Genomic DNA, 24,707 nt, shown 5'->3' on the forward strand with positions numbered 1-24,707 from the left:
CTCCTGCGATTCACCGTCTCTCACAAAGATGCAGCTAATGTGGACAGTCCATTTGCATGTTGTCTTGCCCCCCTCCCTCGATCTGCGGCTGGCAGTGACCTCCGAAATCTGTTCTCCAGCCTCATCTCCTAGACAAAGCGCTTCTTCCCCCGCTTTGAACTTGTCCCTCTCCATTACTCTCGGGTCCCGGCTGCCCTTGCTCTCCCACCCCTACGGGACTGGCAGGCCATCTCCGCTCCGCTCCTCTCCCTCACACCGCTGCTGCGAGAGCCTTCCCCTCCGCAGCAACCGACCGGCAGCCTCCCTGTCTCTCTCCCCAGCACGCTTCGGACACGGGCTGCGAACTGCCTCGCTCCGGCTGCGGCGAGGCTGGGTCATTCTGGAAGTCACCGGGCAAGCCCCGCGCACCAGCGAGGTCGGACCGTGCCCCCCTGACCCCCTCCGCCCGCTCGCTAGGAATCGCGGCCCCCAGGGGCAGCCCCGCTCCTCCCAAGCGACCCTACACTAACCAGCGGTGCCCGGGATGGTGGCGGCCGCTCCCCGCGCTCTGCCCCCGAGCCCCAGGGGGAGAAGGGCTCGGAAGGGGACAGGACCGTGGCGGGACGAGGCGCTGCAGCCCGGCCGGGCGCAGGGCGGGGAGGCCCCGGGGCGGGCAGGAGGCGGCGGCTCCGCGTCCCCCAGAGCCTGGCCCGGGATCAGGGGAACCAATGTGGAATTTCCTGGCTGGCCGGGCGCCCTCCTGCTGCTGCCGAGAGGGGCGCGGAGGAGGCGGCGGCGGGGCAGCTCCGCGCTCGCACTGCAGCTTCCGGCCGGGACCCCGCAGGCAGCCGCCGCCGGGGAGCCAGGGCGGCCGCGCTCGGGCCGGGGAGCGGAGCGCGCCGCAGCCGCCCGAGCGAAGGAGACGCCGATGGAGGCGCCCGGGGGCCCGGCCGCCGCGCTCCGGGGGCTGCCTCGTCCCGGGCGGGCTGGAGCGCTGCTGCTGCTGCTGCTGAGCTGGGGAGCTGCCCAGGAGCTGCGACCCGGCGGGAGGAACGTGTGCGGAGCCACCGGGTAGGAGCCGCCGCGGCCCCGCCGCCCCCTGCCCCGCCGCGGGAACCCGGAGAGAGCTGCCCCCTCCCGCCGGAGAGGGGCCCTGCCTTGCGCCCCCCCCCTCCCGAGAGGGGCAGCTGGGGGCGAGGGTCCCGCTGGCCCTGAGATTCCCCCCCCCCAGAGGGGCAGCTGGGGGCGAGGGTCCCGCTGGCCCTGAGATGCCCCCACCCGAGAGGGGCAGCTGGGGGCGAGGGTCCCATTGGCCCTGAGATTCCCCCCCCCGAGGGGTAGCTGGGGGCGAGGGTCCCGCTGGCCCTGAGATGCCCCCCCACCCCGAGAGGGGCAGCTGGGGGCGAGGGTCCCGCTGGCCCTGGCCTGGCCCCCCGGATTGGGGCTGCTGGGGGCGAGGGTCCCGCAGGCCCTGAGATCCCCACCCGAGAGGGGCAGCTGGTGGCGAGGGTCCCGCTGGCCCTGGCCTGGCCCCCCGGATTGGGGCTGCTGGGGGCGATCCCCAGTGCTGGGCAAAGCACTGTGTGTGTGTGGGGGGGGTACTGGTCGCTGGGGATCGGCGGCCCCTCCGGAGGAGGTTTTGGGTGGCTGGGGTCCCGCCTGTGGATGCGGAGACGGGGCAGGCTCTAGCTAACGGTCCCCGGCCGCCCGACCCGCAGGCACCTGGCCGGGCAGGCTCTGTGTGCCCCTACATCCGTGCACAGCTGCCCTCGGAACCACCTGGGTCCGGCGCGGGGGGGGGGTCACCTGAATCGCCCCCACTGCCACGCTCGGGCTGGCCGAGCCTGTAACTTTAGTCGCACGTTTCTCGGCATCCCTGCATGGAGTGCCAGCTCAGAGCTCCGCATGCCTCTGGCTTCCCCTCCCTCCTTCCAGTGAGCGCCGCTTTCGGGAGGATTAACCCCATCGTGGGCTACGGTTCTCGGGATGCGGCAGCTCCCTCTTCCCCCGGCCAAGCCCGAACCCCGCCAGCAGCCGTGCGCCGCTCGGCCCGGCCCGCGGAGCGCCCCAGGGCTGGCATTTCTGGGGAGACTCAGACACCCTCGAGGTTCCGAGGGAGAACACGCAGCCCAAGTGTAACCTAAAACCCAGTGGAAAGGAGGCGCCATCTGCTTTAGATTTAAACTCTTGCAAACAAACCCTCCTAGACAAGAGGACTTTCCAATTCTGTGGAATTTCTGCACGAGCCCCCCCCTCCACCCCCTTTCCAATGGAAGCATCTGGGTGGGTTTTTTTTGTTTTTTTGTTTTTTTTTTTAGGACAAAGTCCCTTTTGTGCGGTACTGCGGGGTGGTGGGGTCTGACACCACCCTGCTGGGGTGGGGGGCTAGTCGGGGGCTGGGGTGTCTCGTGATGAGCCAAGGCCCATGTTACCCTGTCTGTGGGAAGGAGAGCAATTGTGCGTGTGTAAAAAAAAGGGCACCAGAGCTGGTGAGGAACCCATCCTGCCCTGCCCTCTGCTGCCCGTGAGTGTACAGTATGTGGCAATTGGTGACTCCTGGCGTGGAGGAGACTGTCTCCCCTCTGGGGTCACTGGTCCACTCTTGGGGTTAGATCGCCCATGGGCTGGAGCAGTAGAGAATCAAGGAGACTTTCATTTTGGTTTGAAATGTCCCGACTCTCCTGGTCACTAGACGAGCTGCGGTGGAGCCCACGGGGGCTGGCACGCCGAGGGTTGGTGCTGTTTCCTCTCCAACTGCCTTGCCAGAGCGTCTGACTCCTCTAGCAAGGCCCAGGAACTCCAGGGAGTTGCTAGAGTCCCTGCCTCGCTCTCCAAACAGCTGCTTAGAGGCCACCACTTCCTCCCATTTGATTGTATCCCTGACGCTGCAGATTGTTTTCACAAGCCCAACTGCTCCACAGCCCTGGATTTGAAGCAGGGTCTCATTTTCAGCATGCGGCTGGAGAGGGAGGAGGGAAGGGGGGCAGAAGAACTGCCAACAAACCAGACATTCAAGCAGCAGGTTGGTTTGTGGGGCAGGAGCCGAGATCTGCTCTTTGCGGGAAGGAAAAGCCCCTTTCTTTTCTAGCCCCTGGCCTGTGCTGGGGGTGGGCTGCTGCCTGGGGACAGGGCATATATTCACCTTTTGTATCGCGGCTTGTGAGGTCAAGTGAGTCCACAAGCTACTACAGGAACAACACACACCTTTCATGGGCTCTCAAGGGGCTTGGATAATGGGCTCATTGAGCAAACCTTCCCAGCTCTAGTGCCCTCTCCTCAAATTACAGGCAGCATTTTCTAGTGAGACAGTTTATGAACCAGAACAGGCTTCAGATCCCAGCCATGTGCTCACTTAGGAGTTGGCCTTCTTGCTGCAGGGGGAATAGAGAGTTTCACATTTGCTATTTAGGGGGGAAACCCTCCAGTTTTCTGAAAAAACTACCGAGTATCCCCCCCCCCTCCCCGCCACCTCCCTTCAGCCACCTTCATTCCAAAAATGCAACAAAAGCCAGCAGAGAGACCACATCCAGCCCTTGGTGTTTTCCAGATGCACTCAAAGGGAGGGACTTGCCTGGAGCCTGCTTCCAGGTGCAGCAAGAGAACCAGTGCTTGAGAAGTAGAAACAAAATCCCTTCTCCGGGGCAGGCCAGAACTGAGGGAGCCCTGCCTGGCACCTCCCCACTCTCTGCAGGGAGGCCACGTCTCACCTGGTGCCCTGGCCACCAGAGTAAACTATATTCCGCAGGATGCCTTGAACGTGACCCTTCCCCACCTTAGCGCCTTATTCTGGTTCTGCCTCCTGGTGGGCAGGGGAGGCAGGGTGGATGGGTAGATGTCTCATTTCCTGGTCTCTACAGTGGGGATAACCACTGGAAGCTCTTCTGGGCAAGACCTGTTTATTGCAGAGCCTGTGAAGTGCCCGGTGCCAGGGGCCACAATCTCAGCTGGAGTTTCTAGGTGCTCCCTAATAGCAATAATAAATACAGTAGGTAGGTTGGGTAGGAGTGTGGGGGCGGCGGGGGGGGAGGGCAGCACCCTGGGAAAGGGACAGCTAGTAAATAGTCATTCTCCCCCACCCACCTCTGTAATGAATCCCAATATCCGGTCTGAAAGATAGGAGAGTTGATGGGGGTGTGTTGGCTAGGACAGGGTAGAGGGAAGAAGGTGGCTCCTCTTCTTCCAATCCAACCTTCTAACCCCCCTCCACGTTCTGCCCTGATCGCCCACTAACCCTCTGCCCTGCATACCCCGTACCAGTGCCTTGCCCCCATACCCAGCCATCCCCCACTCTGCTGCTGCCCCCCCCCCCGCACCTAGTCTACCTGAGAGGGACCTGATCTGTACATTTTTAAAATCTACTCATCCTAATGTCAGCGGCACTTAGAAACCCCAAGAAGGAGGCATACATTTCCTGGGAGGTTCCCACCCCTATGCACTGTGGTGGTTACTAGTAGAGTTCCTCCAGGATTGGTCTGGGTACCCATTATTCAGTGTTGTTAGTAATGATATCGGCACAAAAAGTAGGATTGTGACAATGAAATTTGCTAATGATACAAAGCTAGGCATTGTCAATGCAGAGGAGGATGGGCAGATTATACAGGAACATCTGGATGATCTTGAAGTCTGGAGTGACAGAAATGGAATGAAATTCAATAGTACAACGTGCAAGATCATCCACTTAGGGTCTAATACAAATATCTGCTACCGGCTGGGGGCTCATCCTTTGGAAGTGACAGAGGAGGAGGAGACCCGGGTGTATGGGTCGATCACAGGATGACTCTGAGCTGCCAATGTGATGCGGCTGTGAAAAAAGCAAATGCGATCCTAGGTTGTATCAGACAAGCAGGGACGGTGCTACCGTTTAGGCAAACTAGGCGGTTGTCTAGGGCGCCAAGATTTGGGGGCGTCAAAAAGCGGTGCCCCCAATTTTTTTTTACATCATTCCCACGCCCCCTTCCCGAGTGTGCGGTCGCCGATCCACTTCTCCCACCTCCCAGGCTTGCGGCGCCAATCAGCTGTTTGGCGCCACAAGCCTGGGAGGGGAGGAGAATTAGAGCGGGGTTGGCATGCTCGGGGAGGAGGCAGAGCAGAGGTGAGCTGAGGTGGGGAGCTGCCGCACGGTTCCCGGGGTGGGGGAGGAACTGCTGGGGGGGGGGGGGGCGCCTCAGGGCAGAGGGGGGGTGGAGAGTTGCCATAGGGCTGGGGGGGGGCGCAAGGTGGAAGTTTCGCCTAGGGCGCGAAAGTTCCTTGCACCGGCCCTGCAGACAAGGCATTTCAAGCAAAGATATTGAAGTATTAATGCCATTGTACGAGGCGCTGGTAAGACCTCACCTGGAACACTGTACACTTCTGGTCGTCCGTGTTCCATTCCACATTAGGTGTGTGCACCGTGAGCACAGTCCTGGAAATTTTCCCCTCAGTGGTACCCATCAGATTGGCTCTAGCGCCCTCTGGTGCCGCGCACTCATGCGCCGGTATAAGGGGTCTGGCTGACCCCACATCCTCTCATTTCCTTCTTATCGCCCGTGACTGTCGCTGGAACTGTTCTTGTTTTGACTGTACTCAGTGGTCTCTGTTTTACTCCATTTTCTCTGTTTTCGTTCTATCCCAGTTGTTTATTTCTTGCTTGGACTATTGTTAGTTTGTTATACATAGTTAGTTGGTGCTTCTAGTGGTGTTAGCAAAGTTTCATCTGTCCCCAGCACCTCATGAGGCATGCCTCAGTCTTTGGGCTTCAAGCCCTGAGCCTTCTGCATCAAGGCCTATGGGAGACCCACTCTCCAGTTGCCTAAAGTGCTTGGGTGAGACTCGTATCAGGGATCACTGTCAGATCTGCTGTCTGTTCAAGCAGTGTATAAAGAAGTGTATAATGGAGGCCAGGTTGAAGTTGCTCCTGATGGAGGTGGTGCTCTGATCCTCTTCAGAGCCGAGTCGGTCGGACTCAACACCAAGTCCCTCCGTGTCGGTGTGGAGTGCTCCTCCCACTGTGAGAGACTCTCAGCGCTGTTCCCCTTCACTGGTGCTGAGGAAGAAACGGAAGAAGCAGCTGGCCAAGAGGTGGCGTTCCCAGACTCTAAGGAAGGCCAGGCACGGGGAGTGCAGTGGAGTCTGGCCACTCCTCCGCCCTGCTCCGCGGGCAGTACCATTGATTCCGTCCTGTACGTAGGCTCCGTAGAGTCCGATCCCCATCATCAGCGCCAGAGGGACAGTGCAGCACCAATATAATCGCGGTACTGTGCACCCTGGAGGCGTTTAGTGCAGCCCGAGAGTTGCTGGCGCTTTCTGTACCGCTGTTGCCAGCAGCACAAGAGCCGTTGCTGGCAGTGCCGGTGGGCAGAAGGGAGAATGTGCCCCCTGGCCTCAAACCTCGGGCTGGAAGAGGAGGTAGTCAAAGAGTCCTCCCACAGCTTGGTCGATATATTGACCGTGGAGGCCCCGTTTAAGGTGGCTCTACCTCTCAATGAGGCCATCATGGGACCTGTTAAAGCTCTGTGGCAAACCCCATCCTCCCTGCCTCCCACTCAAAGACGGCCAAAAAGAAGTACTTTGTTCCCACCCAGGGGTATGAGTATTTGTATTCCCCTCCAGACCAGGGCTGCAAGGAGCAACGTCCCCCCCAAGACGAAGGACTCAAAGAAACTAGGCCTCTTTGGTAGAAAGTTTTATTCTGCACCGGCTTTACAGTGCCGTATCTCCAACCAGCCGGCGTTGCCAGGAAGGTACGATTTCACGGTCTGGGACTTTGTCAACATTCAAGGACTCGCTTCCCCAAGAGTCCAGGCAGGAGTTCTCCGCTCTGGTGGAGAGGAAATCTGTAGCCAGGGCTTTCTTGCAAGTCACCCTGGACACAGCAGACTCGGAGGCTAGACCCAGGGCCTCTGCAGTGGCCACGTGCAGGTGCTCTTGGCTCCAGTGCTCCGGCTTGCTGATGGAGGTCCAGCCATCCCTTCCCGATCTCCTGTTTGAAGATGCTTCGCTCTTCTCAGAGCAAACGGATGCAAAGCTCCATGGCCCGAAGGACTCTAGAGCCAGCCTCAAGTCCCTGGGTCTCTACGCTCTGGCGCCTTTGAGGAAGCACTTCAGGCCCCAGCACTCTACCCGTTTCTTGGCTCTACTGCCCCATCAGGACCTGCAAAAGAAACGGATCAGGGATTTTAGACGCAGGCAACTGGCCCCGTCTGCCTCAGCGTCCCTACCCACCCCGCCCAGATACTGAGGGGCAGCTAAGCAGAACTTTTGACGGGACGCCCAAGGGCATTATTCCAGTTGCTGTGTCACCGGATCCTGTCTCTCTGCTGTTTTCAGACCACCTGTCCTGCTTCAGCTCGGCATGGTCTCATATCACCACAGACCACTGGGTGCTGAGCACTGTGGAAAGGGGTTATACACTCCAGTGTATTTCCACTCCTCCCCTCCATCCTCTCTCCCCGTCCCTCTTCAGGGACTCGTCTCATGAGCAACTGCTAGCCCAGGAGGTGCCAGCCCTCCTCTGAGTGGGAGCCATGGAGAAGGTTCCTCAGGACTTAAGAGGGAGGGAGTTTTACTACTACTGTTTCCTAATTCCAAAGGCCCAGGGTGCTCTCCGACCTATTTTAGACCTGCAATGCCTCAACAGCTACCTCAAAAAGCTGAAGTTCCAAGTGGCCTCCTTGGCCTCCATCTTTCCCGCCCTGCATCCAGGGGACTGCTGCGCTGCCCTCGATTAGAGAGACGCTTATTTCCACATCTCACTTTTCCAAGGCTGCAGAAGGTTTCTCAGGAAACCAGACTCGCTACCAATTTGCGGTTCTCCTGTTCGGCCTGTTGGCAGCCCCACAGGTTTTTACGAAATGCATGGAGGTAGCGGCGTTCCTGAGAAGATGAGGGGTCCAAGTCTACCCAGACCTTGATGACTGGCTGGTCAAAGGCCAGTCCGAGGCCCAGGTGGAGGCTAATACACCTCTACCCCGATATAACGCGACCCGATATAACACGAATTCGGATATAACGCAGTAAAGCAGTGCTCCGGGGGGGCGGGGCTGCACACTCCAGCGGATCAAAGCAAGTTCGATATAACGTGGTTTCACCTATAACACAGTAAGATTTTTTGGCTCCCGAGGACAGCGTTATATCGAGGTAGAGGTGTATCCACCTCATACAGCCATCCCTTCAAGCACTGGGCCTGCTTATAAATGAACAGAACTCTGCCTTGGCCCTTGTGCAGAGGATAGAGTTTATTGGAGCAGTGCTCGATTCCTCCCAGGCCGGGGCCTTCCTCCCAGAAACCCGCTTCCAGACAATGGCATCATCGACAGAGCAGGTCAAGGCCCACCCGGTCACGATGGCCTGTTTTTGCCTCAGATTGTAGGTCACATGGCCGCGTGCACATACCTAGTGCAGTACACCTCAGACCCCTTCAAGTTTGCCTGGCCTCAGTGTACTCGCCAAGCCGTCACCACTTGGACTTGGTGCTCACAGCACCTGCCCCGGTCCTTGCCTCCCTTGACTGGTGGAGAGACCCTCTGTCGGTCCTCTCAGGCATCCCCTTCTCCAGGCCCCAGCCCTCATTATCCTGCATCTTGGATGTGTCAGAACTAGGATGGGGGGCTCACCTGCGGCCTGTCAGGTGTTCTTACCCCACATGGCAAACAAGTACATGCTAGTGCTCACGGACAACACGGCAGCCATGTTCTACCTCAACAGGCAAGGAGGCGCTCGCTCTTCCTCCCTGTCAGGAAGCTATCTGCTTGTGGAGGTTTTGCTTAAAGCACTTTATCCACCTCAAAGCTTTTCAGCTTCCGGGAGCCCAGAACGAGCTGGCAGATCCCCTCAGCAGATCTTTCTCCAGTCACCACGAGTGGTCTCTCAACCTCAATGTAGTAAGGGTCGTTTCCCAGTGATTGGGGACTCCCCACATAGACTTGTTTGTGACCAAACAGAACAGGAAATGTCACCAATTTTGCTTCTGCGAGGCCACAGCCCAGGCTCACTCACAAATGTTTTCCTGGTCCCTTGGACATGGCATCATTTCTACCCCTTCCCTCCCATTCCTCTCGTGTACAAGGTCCCGCTGAAGAGCAAGCGGGACAGAGCGCAAGTCATTCTCATAGCCCCAGCCTGGCCGCCCCAGCACTGGTTTGCCACACTGCTAGGTCTTTCACTAGCGACTCCGATGCTGCTCCCTCTCCTCCTGGTCCTGATCTCACAGGACCATGGTCAGATACTCCACCCAAACCTCAGTGCCCTCCACCTGACAGCTTGGAAGCTCCAGGATTAAATCCCAAGGAGCCGGCCTGTTTCGAGCAAGTCCGCCAGGTGCTACTACCTAGCAGGAACCCTTCTACCAGAGCTACATACCTCTCCAAGCGGAAGCGTTTTTCCATTTGGTCTTCCCAGCAAGGTCTCTCACCCGCCCGGCTGTCACTGCAGACCGTTCTGGAGTATTTGCTCCATCTGAAATAGCAAGGGCTGGCAATCTCATCAGTTAAAATACACCTGGCCATGTTCCATGGTGGATGGCTGATTGGTTTTTTTGCATTAGATGTCCATTCGTTTTATCAAGGGCCTAGAAAGACTATACCCTCAGATGCAGGAGCCCATTCCCCCATGGGACCTAAATCTGGTCTTCTCAAAACTCACAGGCCCCAATTTGAGCCACTGGCAACATGCCCCTTGTCTTACCTTCCTTGGACGGTGTCCTTTCTGGTGGCTATCACTTTGGCCAGGCGGGTCTCAGAGATCCAGGTCCTTACATCAGAACCCCTGTACGCAGTCTTCTTTAAGGGCAAGGTACAGCTCCGCCCTCACCCCACATTCCTTCCAAGGTGGTTTCGCAGTTTCACAATAATCAGGCTATTTTCCAGCCGGTTTTCTTCCCAAAACCGCACGCGAGGAGGGAGGAGCAATGTCTCCACACACCAGATGTTAGACGCCCCCTGGCTTTCTATATGGAGAGGACAAGACCGTTCCGCAGATCCAAGCAGCTCTTTGTGGTGGTAGCGGACAGGACGAGAAGCCTATTTCATCTCAAGAGGATTCATCCCGGATCACATCGTGCATCCGCATATGCTACAAGCAGGCGTGTGTCCTGCCACTGACTATACTGATGGCCCATTCTATGAGAGCGCAAGCTTCCTCAGCAGCGTTCCTGGTCCAGATCGCAATCCAGGACATCTGCAGAGTGGCGACTTGGTGGTCGGTACATTCGTTTTCTTCCCACTATGCCATCACCCAGCAAGCTAGAGATGACACCGAGTTTGGTCGAGCCGTGTTGCAATCAGCATGTCCATGAACTCCAATCCCAGCTCCTATGACGCTGCTTGGGAGTCACCTAATGTGGAATGGACCTCACATGAGCAAGCACTTGAAGAAGAAAAAACGGTTACTAACCTTTCTGTAACTGTTGTTCTTCAAGATGTGCTGTGCATGTCCATTCCCCGACCCACTGTCCTACCCCTCTGTCGCAGTTGGCTGGCAAGAGGGAACTGAAAGGATGTGGGGTAGGCCAGACCCCTTATACTGGCGCATGAGCACTCAGTATCAGTGCTAGACCTGACCCGATGGGTACCACCGAGGGAAAAATTTCCGGCGTCCATGCTTGCGGCGTGTGCACACCTAACATGGAATGGACATGTGCAACACATCTCGGAGAACAGCAGTGACACAAAGGTTAGTAGCTGTTTTTTCTAACTGAACCAGATGCAGAGAAGAGCTACAGGGCTGGTCAGGGTAATGAAGGAGCTGTCTTTTGAGAGGAGATGGGAAGAGCCTGGCTTGTTTAATCTCACCAAAAGAAGGCTCAGAGGGGGGCCGATTGCTCTCTCTCTAAATATGTCAGGGGGATAAACACCAGGGGGAGGGAAGAGCTATTGAAGCTAAAGGACAGTGTTGGCACAAGAACAAATGGGGATAAACCGGCCAGGGACAAATTCAGGCGGGAAATTAGAAGAAGGTTCTCACCATCAGAGGGGTGAGGATCTGGAACAGCCCCCCATAGGAGTTGTGGGGGCAAACAACTTAATTGGTTTTAAGAGAGAGCTGGACAAATGTAGGAGTGGGATTGTATGATGGGGTTGCTTATGATGGTGGGCGTCAGGGCTTAGCAGCCCTGGGGCTTGCTTCCAGTATATGCCTTACGCACACTACAGCCTTGTCCCGCCGATGGCAGTGCCCTACTACACCGACATCATAACTCCACCTCTGCCAGAGGCCTAACGCTTATGTTGGGCTAGTCTGGGCCACACAGTGTCCATGTAGACACTGCGTTCCTTACATGGGCTGTTGGCTGTCTTTCAGCTCCATGCCGGCTGCTACCCAAAGGCTCCCTGTTCAGGGAACTGAGAAGCCCAGGTACCTCCCCCCCTTCCTCCCTCCCTTTCCCCGTCTGGGAGGCGAGAAGCTGAGAGCCCAGAAGGGCAGTTGGACTCCCAGTGGGGAACTGCACGGAGCTGAGAGCCTCCCCCCCCACACACACACACACTGCCCCTTTTCAGTCGGTGGAAGCTCTCCTGGTGAGGACGTGCACCACCGGCAGAAGGAGGGTAGTGTGGACATGCCCTAACATAGGTCAACTTAGGGCTGTAGTGTAGACCTGCCCCCTAGGCCTCTACATTCCTGTCACTTGTTACTCTTTGGTGTTTAGCAGAGGTCCTGTCCACTTCTGCTCATTGGAGGGCCATAGCATCTTTATCGGCTGTATCGCGGCAGTGGCTGCTGAGTGTATGCTCTGTGAACCGAGTGTTCCTTCCCTATGTCCTGAAGTTGCTTATTGAGATCTTGGATCCTATAATGCCTTGTTGTTTTCTTTTTCTGAAAAGGAGAATAATGTTGTTTGTAAACCCCCTGTGCCTTTTCCTCAGAGTCCGGGTATTAAACCTGGCCTATCCAAATTCCACCTGGACTGGAATAGTCACATTCTGCATCCCTAAATTCCCTCTGCAGTTTTAACTAGACCATTTTCCACAGCCTTCTGAATTCCCTGCCTCCTTTTGTGAAGCGTTGCTGTGCACTATGTGCAAGGCCACATTCCCCCCCAGAGGCGGCTGTGTTTCAGTGGTGGGTGAGCGATCCCTGGATAAAATATATAGTTTGTATATTGCTTTACGTTAATGAGGTAACAGGCACTACAGAAATGTAAAATGTTCCTTCATCTACTCCTTAGGATTAGAACTTCTCCCATAACTGGGGTTTTCTGGAGCATTGTCTCTGAAGTGGGTGATTCTACTGTGGTAGGAACAAACTCTAGTTATGTACTATCATTAGAGTCCAATTTTCATTATAACAAAACGGGATGAATTTTGGGGAAATGCAGCTAATAATTGGGAGCCGGGAGGGTCATGGAAATTAATCCCAAACCTCAAATCCTCCATGAGAAGGAGACAGCTGGAGTGACTGCGTGCAGCAAGTTAAACACTATCGAGGGGGTATTGTTTTCCAAATAGAAGAGGGCATAATGAGGAGAAGTGGGATGGAAGAGTAAATTTAGTCTGACTATCAGGATAATCCTCTGCTCAGACTGGGGCAGCGCCTGCCTGGGGTTGTGATGGGGATCCTGTCAGTTGGAATATTGAAAACTGGACTGATCACAATGCTAGTACGTCCAACAGGGAGCAGTCTTGCACTAGCCAAGTGGGGTGACCTGTATGATTGAGCCCCGACACAGCCTGGTTTGGCAATCCAAGTTATAGACAACTTTTCACCTTCTCTTCTGCACACGCTCCCATGAGACCCCTGCATTCTCCTCACTGCAAGGAGTAACCTCCTGGTTATGGCTACATCTGCTCCCCTATAAGAATGGAGGGTCAAATTGGTCCACACCAGTTAGCCTTACTTCAAGACCAGGAAAACGAGCTCAAACGATAACTAAAAGTAGAATTACAAAACATCTGCATGACCATGATATAACAAGGATTAATCTGAACAGTTTCTGCAAAGGAAAATCCTGCCTCACTAATCTATTAGATTTGCAAAAATGATGTAGTTATTTAGGGCCTTGAGTGACACAGGAACTTAGGCGCAGCATGACAGTGCCTAACTTTTAGGCACCTAGAAAATCACATCACAGGAACACACTACGATTCACGAAGCCTGAGCTCCTGTACAATGAATGGGGGGAGAGAGGTGCCTTAGGGCTAGACTGCACTAGAAGCGCTACACCGATGCAGCACATGTCCAGAAATGGGTGATAAATATGATCAGAGGCTGGGAGAGACTTCTGTATGAAAGGAGAGTGAAAAGCAACTACCCTGCTGCAAGCAGAGACTGTTTGATCCTGAAAAGGAGGAAGAGCCAGAAACCCCATGAAGTCCACTCGATTCTTCACTGTTGCTGTTTATTTTTAGATTCTAGAGTGATGGGTGGCAGGATAGAACCCTAAGGGAGTGACATAAGTGATTGTGACTGCTTAGTTAGAAAGGAGATGAATAAGAGGGCACATATTAGGGATATATGAGATAATGAAAGACCTTGAGATAGTAAATCCAGACAAAGGGACGTCCAATGAAATTGAAAGGCAACAAATTTAACACTGACAACTAAATACTCTCTTACATGGTGCATTATTGACCATTGGAACTCACCCCCGCAAGATACTGCTAAGGCCAAGAGCTGAGCAGGAATCAAAAGCAGATTAACATTAATATTGGTAGTGCAGACATCCATCAAGTTCCCCAATGGCCAGTATTGCCCACTAGGGGTTTATTGCCCTTTCCGCTAAAGCAGCTGGTACCAGGGCCGGTGCAAGGAAGTTTCGTGCCCTAGACGAAACTTCCACCTTGCGCCCCCGCCCCCCGCCCTGAGGCGTCCCCCCGCAGCAGCTCCCGCCTCCCCCCCCCCGGGGAGCCGTGCGGCAGCTCCCCATCCCAGCTCGCCTCTGCTCCGCCTCCACCCTGAGCACGCCGCCCCTGCTCTAATTCTCCTCCCCTCCCAGGCTTGGGGCACCAAACAGCTGATTGGCACCACAAGCCTGGGAGGCGGGAGAAGTGGAGCGGCAACCGCGCGCTCGGGGAGGGGGCGTAGCAGAGATGAGCTGGGGTGGGGATCTGCCGCATGGCTCCCCGGGCCGAGGGGGGTGGGGAGCTGCCGTGGGGGGGGGAGCCTCAGGGTGTGGGGGGGAGCTGTCGCAGGGCTCCCCACCCCAGCTCACCTCTGCTACGCCCCCTCCCCGAGCATGCCGCCCCCGCTGGCAATGACAATAATTGCATGGAGCGGCCGCTGCGCTGGGAGAGGGAGTCTGAGCTGCACGTGTCAGCGCACCGCCGGCAGCCCAGCCCAGGAACACTGTAAAAAAAAAATTGGAGTCACCGCTTTTTGGTGCCCCCAAATCTTGGCGCCCTAGGCAACCGCCTAGTTTGCCTTAATGGTAGCACCGGCCCTGGCTGGTACTGGCGTCTGTCAGAGACAGGCCACTGGGCTAGACGAGACATTGTCTGATCCTGTCTGGCAATGTCCGTGTTCCTGTGTGTCTACCTCTGCCACTGTCCTGGCCATCCCACAAGTAACTCCTCCAGCAGCAATGGCGGCTTGAGTACACGCCTCGGATTCTGCTGCACATGGCGCTTCGACAATTGGAGCAGGAGTGAAGCTGACACAGGTCACATCAGAGTCCTGCTGCTGTGGAGATGCTGGCACCAGGGAGGCGAATCGGATAAGTAAAGTCCATGCAACGTTAATGATGAGCTATCGAGAACTGCTGTTAGGCCGGAGGTGGCTTATTCTTCGCTGCTTGTGCCTTGTATGAGGTATAAACGGCTACAGATCCGGCCCAGAAGGGGCCTTTGAGCTGCATTAAAACAAGCTGTCCAGGTTCTGACGTTTTGGTGTGAGCTGGAGAAATTCCTCCGCTGGCCATGAGGGATGCAGTGTTTCCTGGCGCTCACTCCAGGCCCTGCACTGGTGTGCTGTGTGTGTGAGGAGGCCGGGGGGGCTGCTGGTTTAGTTGCTGCATTTGAAAGAGACAGACTTAGAACTGATTGGACAGTTTCCTCTCAAAATGTTTTTAACTGAAAAAAACAGAAACAGATTTTGTTTGTTTGTTTTGGTAAAAATGTTCAGTTTCTGGTAAAATTTGGGGGGTTTAGAAACTGAAAATATTTTGATGTGTGTTTGTTGAAAAAATGAAAAATTATTCATGGAGAACTTAGAAAAAATGCATTTAAAAGTATTTCCTGTGAGAGAAAATTTCAGACCAGCTCTAGAGAGGCTCCTGGTGCCATTAGAGACTGTGTTTCTTCCCACCTCCAAACTAGGGGGAAGAGGGGAGACAGACACTTCCCAGTTGGCTCTAAATCATCACAGCAATATATTTCTGTTCTGTATTTGGGAGCGTCTCTCTGACACTTAAGGTCTGACCTTCCCCTCAGCTGCACGCAGCTGTGCATGAAAAAAGTGTTGCATCCAACATGGGGGAACTCTATATTAGACTTTGTCTTGATGGATAAAGAGGAACTGATCACAATTAAAAATTAATAGTAACTTAGATATAAGTGATAATGCGTTGACTATATTTTTAATGTGCAAACAGAATAAAGTCCAGATCAATGATGTATATACTTGGTGCTTTAAAAGGGCCAATTTCACAAAGCTGAAAACAATTATAAGCCAGATCAGCTGAGAGGAAGAATTTAATCAGAAAAACATGAATGATATTTGGGAATTGTTTAAGATCACTTTACTAGATGCCCAAGAGCCACAATCGAGGAAGAAGGCCATATTGGTTAAAAAATGGCCTGGCTAGGAGGGGAAGTGAAGGCAGGTGTGTGTGTGTGTAAACAAATGGAAGAATGGAGAAGTTGAGAATAATGAATATAGATCAGAAGTTTTTTGTAACTTTAGATCAGAAGCTAGAATTGTAGAAAATTGATAAGGGAGGCAAATGGACACACAGAGAAATTATGGCCAACAGAGTTAAGGATAATAAGAAGGAATTTTTAAAGTATATTAGGAACAAAAAGAATCCTGAAATGATATTGGTCCATTACTAGATGGAAATGGCAGAATTATCAATAAAAAGCAGAAGTGTCCATTAAATATTTCTGTTCTGTATTTGGGGAAAAAACAGATGATGTCATCCTACCATATAATAACACTCTGTTCCACAAATGTCTCAGGAGTATGTTAAACAGCAACTACTAAAATTCAACTTTTCAGATCAGTAGGTCCAGTTAACTTGCATCCAAGAGTTTTAAAACAGCTGGCTAAGGAGCTTGCTCAACTGTTAACGTTGATTTTCACTAAGTCTGGAAGCACCAGACAAGTTCCAGAAGACGGGAAGAAAGTTCAGTTGTGCCATTTTTTAAAAAGGTCACAGGATGACCCAAGTATTATAGGCCTGTTGGTCTGATGTTGATAAGATAATGGAGGGGCTGTTGCAGGACTCAAATAGTAAAGATTTCAAGGAGGATAATATAATTAATGCCAATCAACATTAGGGTTACCATATCTAATAAATAAAAAAGAGGACCCTCCACGGGCCCTGGCCCCGCCCATTTCCCCACCCCCAGCCCCGCCCCAACTCCGCCCCTTCCCCGCCCTAACTCCACCCCCCTCCCTCCCACTCCCAGCCCCGCGGAAAGGGCTGCCCGAGCACTACCGGCTTCACGGTTTGCCGGGCAGCCCCCAGACCCTGCGTCCCTGGCCGGCGCTTCCCCAGCGCAGCTGGAGCCCGGGAGGGGAAGCGCCCAGCCGGGGGCGCAGGGTCTGGAGGCTGCCCGGCAAACCGTGAAGCCGGTAGTCCTTGGGCTTCGGGCAGCCCCTATGCCTCCGGACCCTGCGCCCCCAGCCGGGCACTTCCCCTCCCGGGCTCCGGCGGCGCAGGGTCCGGAGGCATGGGGGCTGCCCGAAGCCGGTAGCGCTCGGGCAGCCCGGCTCTTAAACAGAGCCGAAGAGTCAGGGGAGGAGCAGAGCCGCCATTTTCCCAGACATGTTCGGCTTTTTGGCAATTCCCCCCGGACGGGGGTTTGAGTGCCGAAAAGCCAGACATGTCCGGGAAAAAGAGGACGTATGGTAACCCTAATCAACATGGGTTTATAGAAAATATATCTTGTCACTATCCTGGTATCTCTTTTTAATGAGATTACAAGTTTGGTTGATAAAGGTAATAGCATTGACTTAATATACTTAGACTTCTGTAAGACATTTGACTTGGTACCACATGACATTTTGATTAAAAAAACTAGAAAGCTATAAAATGAGCACAGCCCACATTAAATTGATTAAAATCAGGCTAATTGACAGGTCTCAAAATGTAATTGTAAATGGGGAATCATCATCGGATGGGTCTGTTTCTAGTGGGGTCCCGCAGCGATCGGTCCTTGGCCCTACGCTATTTAACATTTTTTATTAATAACCTAGAAGAAGACAACATAATTACTGATGAAGTTTGCAAATGACACAAAAATTGGGGTAAAAAATGGAGAGGACAGGTCACTGATACAGAGCGGTCTGGGTCACTGCCTAAGCTAGGTGCAAGCAAACAATATGCATTTGAATATGCCTACATGTAACTGCATACATCTAAGAACTAAGAATGTCGGCTGTACGTACAGGCTGGGGGACTCTATCCTGGGAAGCAGTGACTCTGAAAAAGATCTGGGGCTCTTGGCAGATAATCAGCTGAACACAAGCTCCGAGTGTGACGCTGTGACCAAAAGGGCTAATGTGATCCTGGGCTGCATAAACAAGGAAATCTCCACTATGAGTGAAGAGGTTATTTTGCCACTGTATTTGGTACTGATGCAACCACTGCTGGAATCCCGTGTTCAGTTCTGGTGTCCACAGTTTAAGAAGCAGGTTGAAATATTGGAGAGGGTCTAGAGAAGAGTCATGAGAATGATTAAAGGATTAGAAAACCTGCCTTCTAGTGACAGTCACAAGGAGCTCAATCTGTTTAGCTTAACAAAGAGAAGGTTAAGGAGTGACTTGATCGCCATCTATAAGTACCTACATGGGGAACAAGTATCAGAGGGGTAGCCGTGTTAGTCTGAATCTGTAAAAAGCAACAGAGGGTCCTGTGGCACCTTTGAGACTAACAGAAGTATTGGGAGCATAAGCTTTCGTGGGTAAGAACCTCACTTCTTCAGATGCAAGTGAAGTCTTGCATCTGAAGAAGTGAGGTTCTTACCCACAAAAGCTTATGCTCCCAATACTTCTGTTAGTCTCAAAGGTGCCACAGGACCCTCTGTTGCTTTTTACATGGGGAACAAATATTTAATAATGGGTTCTTCAACCTACCAGAGACAGGTATAACACGAGCCAATATCAGGAAGCTAAAGCTAAACAAATTCAGACTGGAAAGAAAGTGTACATTTTTAACAGTGAGAGTAATCAGCCACTGGAAAAATTCACCAAGGGTCATGGTGGATTCTCCGTCCCTGACAATTTCCAACTGTCTCTCTTTCACACACAAACACGCACAGTGTATGAGAGCTGGGACAAGGCTGCCAAATGTGTGTGACAGGAGATGTCTCGCACATGGTCTGCAGAACAGAACGTTGCCTGAGAGAGCAACAGATGAGCAACTCCCCGTGAGTCTCAGAAGGGGAACCTCCGGCTACTCCAGTCTAGCGCTTAGAAGACCAGCTGGGCTGCTTTGAAATGGCCTGACTGGAGGAAGCTGAGCTGGGACCAATGCAGAAGCTGCTTGTTCAGCTTCTAGATGCCAAGTTTGGATAGGGAGGAAACAGCAGACTGGAGTAGGGAAGTTCTGGGAGACAAGGGGCCAGGCAGAATGACGGGCTGGCTGGCTCAGCTGCTCCCTTGTACGTAGGCTTGAAGCAGTGAGAGGTCAATGTTCCTGGGGCAGTTTCTGTAACAGCAAGTGGAAGCTGCAAGTGACGTTTGGGCCACAGCAGGAGTTGGGTTTAGTCCAGTCTCATCTTGGTAACGAAGGCCTGGGTCACTGTCTGATGGGCTAACAGAAAATGACTGACCCCTCTCACTAGGTATGGACTCAGAGGGTATGTCTACATTGCAGTAAAACACCCACGGCTGGCACAGGTCAGCTGACTTGGGCTTGCAGGGTTTGGCCGGTGGGGCTATCAAAGTGCAGTGAACACATTCGGACTCAGGCTGGATCCCAGACTCTGAGACCCTGCAACGTGGGGAGGGTCTCTGAGCCTGGGCTCCAGCCCGAGCCCCAACCTCTATACTGCAAATGTATAGCTCCACAACCCAGGCCCCGGGAGCCCAAGTCAGCTGCAGGTGTGTTACTGTAGTGTAGACATACTCAGAGTGCCCTCTCCACTGCAGCTGGTCTCTGCCGCGGCTTTAACTTCAGACCTGTGTGACAGACCCTCTCCCCTCCCTGCTGGCTGACTGGAGCTGGTCAAGAAGTAGAAGGATTCTATGGATCTGAGTGAGGTGAAGACATTTGGGCTCCGGGTGTTCCTCAAAGCTCCAGTTTTTCATTATTGTGCGACTTTTTGTAGAAAAACTGTATTTCGTTTTCAAAAGGGGGATGCTGAAAACGAGATGTTTTTGTTTAGAAAGCATGTGACTGAGTTAGCCAATCAAAACAGGCTATGCAGAAAAATGGAAAGACACCTCTCCCCCTCCCCCCGTTTCATTGGGCCAGGCATCGGGCGGCGTTTCTTCTGAAGTTTCCATTGAATATTTTTCAAAATGGAGATTTCTGAAGAAATGAAACCGTCGTGGTAACTCCATTTTCAAATGGGAAATGTGGATGACAAAGATTTCCTGTGAAGACTGCGGCCCCTCTGTTGCTGGTATCCTCTCCAGCTCCTCCCGCGTCTTCCCCCAACCTAGCATCACTTCAGGCATCTGGATTGGTCCTTTGCCAGCTCACACACCGGCAGGCCCCATCTCATGCAGACACATGGTGGTTTGTTCCACTGCACCAGCTGGGGCAGATGAGGCCGAGATATGGGTGTGAGCGGCGGTAGCCTATTGAAAGCCTCATCCCTTGCTTATCCTCCGACCAGCCTCATACAATACATCGACACTGCAAAGAAAAACTCTGTGGAGCAAGTCACAGAGCCCAGGTCAACTGACGCGAGGGAGGGCGTGGAAGCTTCTTTGCTGCAGGTTTCAAAAGGAGGCTGGAGCCACTTGTCTTGGATGGTTTAGACCCAACAAATCCTGCATCTTGGTAGGAGGTCAGACTAGATGACCCTTGCGGTCCCTTCTAACCCTAGGGTTCTATGATGCGGGTTCACGGGGCTTGTGCAGTGGGGCTGAAATTAGCAGCGTGGCCATTCCCGCTTGGGCTCGAGCCTGGGGTCTGAAACCTGGGGAGAGTCTCGGAGCCTGGGCCCCAGCTCAAGCGGAAATGTGTCCACACTGCTCTTTTTAGCCCCAGAAGGGGAGCGCGCATCAGCTGACTCAGGCTTCGAGACTCCTTGCGGCTGCATTTCTTTTGTTTGGTTTGCATTGTAGCCGTCAGCACCCTGCATTGGACAACCCTCGAGGAGGAGGAGATCTGCCCCAAAGTACTCGCCAAGGGGTGGGGGGGAGCGGAGCAGCCCACGAGTGAGTGCCCCAGCCCCTGTGTCGGCCAGGACTTGCAGCCACTGGCTGCAGATATTTGCCTTCCTCTCAAACCGGCCTGCCTGCTGGGGTTTAAAGTGGAGGCCTGGGCCTTCCTGGCTCACTTCAAGCCCTTGGGGTAGGGTGGCTCTCTCAGAGCTGTGGCCCCTCACGCAGGAGAGCGAGCTCTCTCCAGAGGAAGGGGAAGCCTTTGGCAGAGGGACCGAGGCACGTGAGAATTGTAACCAGACCTTTGTGTTTTCCTTTGTGCAGCTTCTCTGGGTCTGTGTGCTGCCCAGGATGGAGGCAACAAGGAGACGAGTGTTTAATAGGTAAGCACCAGCATCCCTTCTTTAGCCACTGCTTCTTCCTCAGAGCCACCTGTCCTCCCATCCCTGAAGGGCGTTCCCAGCCCCCTTGTATCTGAGTGCGGTTCCCCCAGAGCCTGCCTTGCTCAGAGCTCTGTGTCCAGGGGGACCCACCTTTCCTTCCTTGATCAGAGCTAGCCCTGGGGGCGAGGCAGGGACCAGCAGCGAAACAGTGGATGTCTGCAGGACGCCGAGCGCACCCAGGGCAGTGGGCATATCCCAAAACTCCTGTTCACTTGTGTCAGGACTGAGATCCCCACTTTGAACTTTAGGGTACAAATGTAGGGGCCTGCGTGAAAAACTTCTAAGCTTAACTACCAGCTTAGCTCTGGTTCGGCTGCCACCATCAATGGATTCCCTCCCTGGGAAGCCTTGAAAAACCCTCACCAAATCCCTGGTGAAAACAAATCCAAAACCCCTTGGATCTTAAAACAAGGAGCAATTAACCATTCCCCTCCTTCCTCCCACCAACTCCTGGTGAATCAGTTCCAACCCCCCCCCCCCCTGGGATCTACAACAGGGAGAAATTAACCATCCCCCCTCCTTCCTCCCACCAACTCCTGGTGAATCAAGATCCAAAACCCCTTTGGATCTAAAACAAGGAAAAATCAATCAGGTTCTTAAAAAGAAGGTTTTTAATTAAAGAAAAAGGTAAAAATCATCTCTGTAAAATCAGTATGGAAATTAACCTTACAGGGTAATCAAACTTAAAGAGCTCAGAGGACTCCCCTCTAGTCTCAGGTTCAAAGTACAGCAAACAAAGATAAACACTCTAGTAAAAGGTACATTTACAAGTTGAGAAAAACAAAGGAAAACTAACACGCCTTGCCTGGCTATTTACTTACAAGTTTGAAATAGGAGAGGCTTGTTTAGAAAGATGTGGAGAACCTGGATTGATGTCTGGTCCCTCTCAGTCCCCGAGAACGAACACACTCTCAAACAAAGAACACAAACAAAAGCCTTCCCCCCCCAAGATTTGAAAGTATCTTGTCCCCTTATTGGTCCTTTAGGTCAGATGCCAGCCAGGTTACCTGAGCTTCTTAACCCTTTACAGGGAAAAGGATTTTGGAGTCTCTGGCCAGGAGGGATTTATAGTACTGTACACAGGACAGCTATTACCCTTCCCTTTATAGTTATGACACGCCCCCCAAATCACAGATAGTGTTGGATGTTCGGTTCCACACTGGCTGTGATTTCTTCCTGGAGTTCTGTGTCAATGGAGTGGTATGCCCGTTCGGTCCATCCTGGAGTGGCTGAGAAAATTGGTGCAAAGCTTGTGCACAGCTCCTTGATCTGCTGTCGCTGCAGACGTCCCAGGGTCGTGGAGAGGTTCACCTCTTCCACGCCACCATCCTTTTTTCCTTCATAGTAGACACCTTCAGGCCACTCCGCGTCATCTGTTTCCTGGGCTGTAAACTGGCAAACGTTTAATTCTCTGGAATAAAAGGGCTTAAGAGAATTAACATGGTATACCTTAGGCTTTATGTTGGAGGTGGGGGAGGCTATGAGATAGTTAACAGCTCCTAGGCGCTCCTGGACCGTGAATGGTCCTTCCCACGACGCTTCCATTTTATGGGCCTGGAGCGCCTTTAAGACCATGACTTGGTCTCCTACCTTGAAGGACCGTTCTCTGGAATGTTTATCATACCAGGCCTTTTGCTCTTCCTGAGCATCCTTTAGGTTTTCTTTAGCAAGGGCCAAAGAATGTCGGAGGGTGTTTTGTAGGTTGCTTACAAAGTCTAGAATGTTTGTTCCTGGAGAAGGCGTAAACCCCTCCCATTGCTGCTTCACCAACTGTAATGGCCCCTTAACCTCACGGCCATACACAAGTTCAAATGGTGAAAACCCTAAACTGGGATGTGGTACAGCCCTGTAGGCAAAAAGCAACTGCTGCAACACGAGGTCCCAATCATTGGAGTGTTCATTTACAAATTTACGTATCATGGCCCCCAAAGTTCCATTAAACCTCTCCACCAGGCCATTGGTTTCATGGTGGTAAGGGGTGGCAACCAAGTGATTCACCCCATGAGCTTCCCACAGGTTTTCCATGGTTCCTGCCAGGAAGTTAGTTCCCGAATCTGTAAGGATGTCGGAGGGCCAACCTACCCTGGCAAAAATGTCTGTTAATGCCTGGCACACACTTTTAGCCCTGGTGTTGCTTAAGGGTACTGCTTCCGGCCATCGGGTAGCAAAATCCATGAAAGTCAGTACGTACTGCTTTCCTCTGGGTGTCTTCTTTGGGAAAGGACCCAGAATATCCACAGCTACGCGCTGAAATGGGACCTCAATTATGGGTAGTGGCTGGAGAGGGGCTTTAACCTGGTCTTGGGGTTTTCCCACTCGTTGGCACACCTCACAAGACCGGACATAATTAGCAACGTCCTTGCCCATTCCCTCCCAGTGGAAGGACTTCCCCAACCGGTCCTTGGTTCTGTTCACCCCAGAATGGCCACTGGGATGATCATGGGCTAAGCTCAAGAGCTTTACCCGATACTTAGTGGGAACTACCAACTGTCTTTGAGGATGCCAGTCTTCCTGGTGCCCACCAGAAAGAGTCTCCTTGTATAAAAGTCCTTGTTCTACAACAAACCGGGATCGGTTAGAAGAGCTGAGAGGCGGTGGGGTGCTCCGCGCCGCCGCCCAAGCTTTCTGAAGGCTGTCATCTGCTTCCTGCTCGGCCTGGAACTGTTCCCTTGATGCTGGAGACATCAGTTCCTCCTTGGACTGTGGACTGGGGCTTGGTCCCTCTGGAAGCGATGCAGGTGCTGGGGCTGTTTCCATTGACTGTGAACCGCTGTCCGCTGGTGCACTATGTGGTATCTCAGGCTCTGGCTGAGCCTCTTGGGTAGGGTTATCTGCTACTTCTGCCAGTTCAGGCTCGCTGGTGCCCTCTGGCGTTGGAGTTGTAGACGGGTTTGCAAGGGCTGGACTCAGGGCTGGCAATGGTTCTGGTGCTGGTTGCGTTGCCAGTTCCGGTTCTGGGACTGGCTTTGGCTGGGTCTCTGGGATTGGATCCACTACGGCTGTTGCAGTCGTTGGCAGGGGATCCAGTTCCACCACCTTTGTCTGGGTCTCCGGTAACACAGACGGGGCCCTGGTGGACGGCTCAGGAACAGGGATGGGGGTGAAAGCTTGCTTAGCCTGGCTGCGGGTGACTATTCCCACCCTCTTGGCTACCTTCACATGGTTGGCCAAATCTTCCCCCAGCAGCATGGGAATGGGATAATTGTCATAGACTGCAAAAGTCCACATTCCTGACCAGCCCTTGTACTGGACATGCAACGTGGCTGTAGGCAAGGTTACAGATTGTGACACGAAGGGTTGAATTGTCACTGTAGCCTCTGGGTTGATGAGTTTGGGGTCCACTAGGGATTGGTGGATAGTTGACACTTGAGCCCCAGTGTCCCTCCAGGCAGTAACCTTCTTTCCGCCCACTCTCAAGGTTTCCCTTCGCTCCGAGGGTATGAGAGAGGCATCTGGGTTTGGGGATCTTTGGTGTGATTGGGGTGTAATGAACTGTAATCGGTTGGGGTTCTTGGGGCAGTGAGCCTTTATATGTCCCAGTTCATTACATTTAAAACATCGCCCTGCTAAGGTATCACCGGGACGATGTTGGTTGGTGGAGACTGGTGTGATGGGGTGAGAAGGCGTCTGGGGTTTCCCTTGGGATGTGGGTGGGGCCTTGGGTTGTCCCCGGTGGTAAGGTTTTGTTTCGGCTTGCCCCTTCTGATATTCGCACCAACTGCTACTAGTTTTTTTCTTTTCTGCCACCTCCACCCATTGGGCTCCAATCTCCCCCGCCTCAGTTACAGTTTTGGGCTTCCTATCTAGGATGTACCTTTCTATTTCCTCAGGAACACCCTCTAAAAACTGCTCCATTTTTACTAGGGAAAGCAGATC

General features: G+C 53.3%; 1 protein-coding gene across 2 annotated transcripts in view; it reads left to right on the plus strand.

The window, feature by feature from the left end:
- The first annotated feature begins 508 nt into the window (after positions 1–508).
- The window catches only part of SCARF2 (scavenger receptor class F member 2), a 94,887-nt gene continuing 70,688 nt past the window's right edge, over positions 509–24,707 (plus strand). For both annotated transcript variants that reach the window (XM_054006296.1, XM_054006298.1), the window contains exons 1-2: positions 509–1,050; positions 20,713–20,771. In XM_054006296.1, coding sequence (XP_053862271.1) covers positions 524–1,050; positions 20,713–20,771 — 586 coding nt within the window. In that variant the 5' untranslated portion in view covers positions 509–523. The remainder of the gene's footprint in view (positions 1,051–20,712; positions 20,772–24,707) is intronic.

The sequence above is a fragment of the Malaclemys terrapin genome, chromosome 16 (assembly GCF_027887155.1).
Source record: "Malaclemys terrapin pileata isolate rMalTer1 chromosome 16, rMalTer1.hap1, whole genome shotgun sequence".
Taxonomy (NCBI): Eukaryota; Metazoa; Chordata; order Testudines; family Emydidae; genus Malaclemys; species Malaclemys terrapin.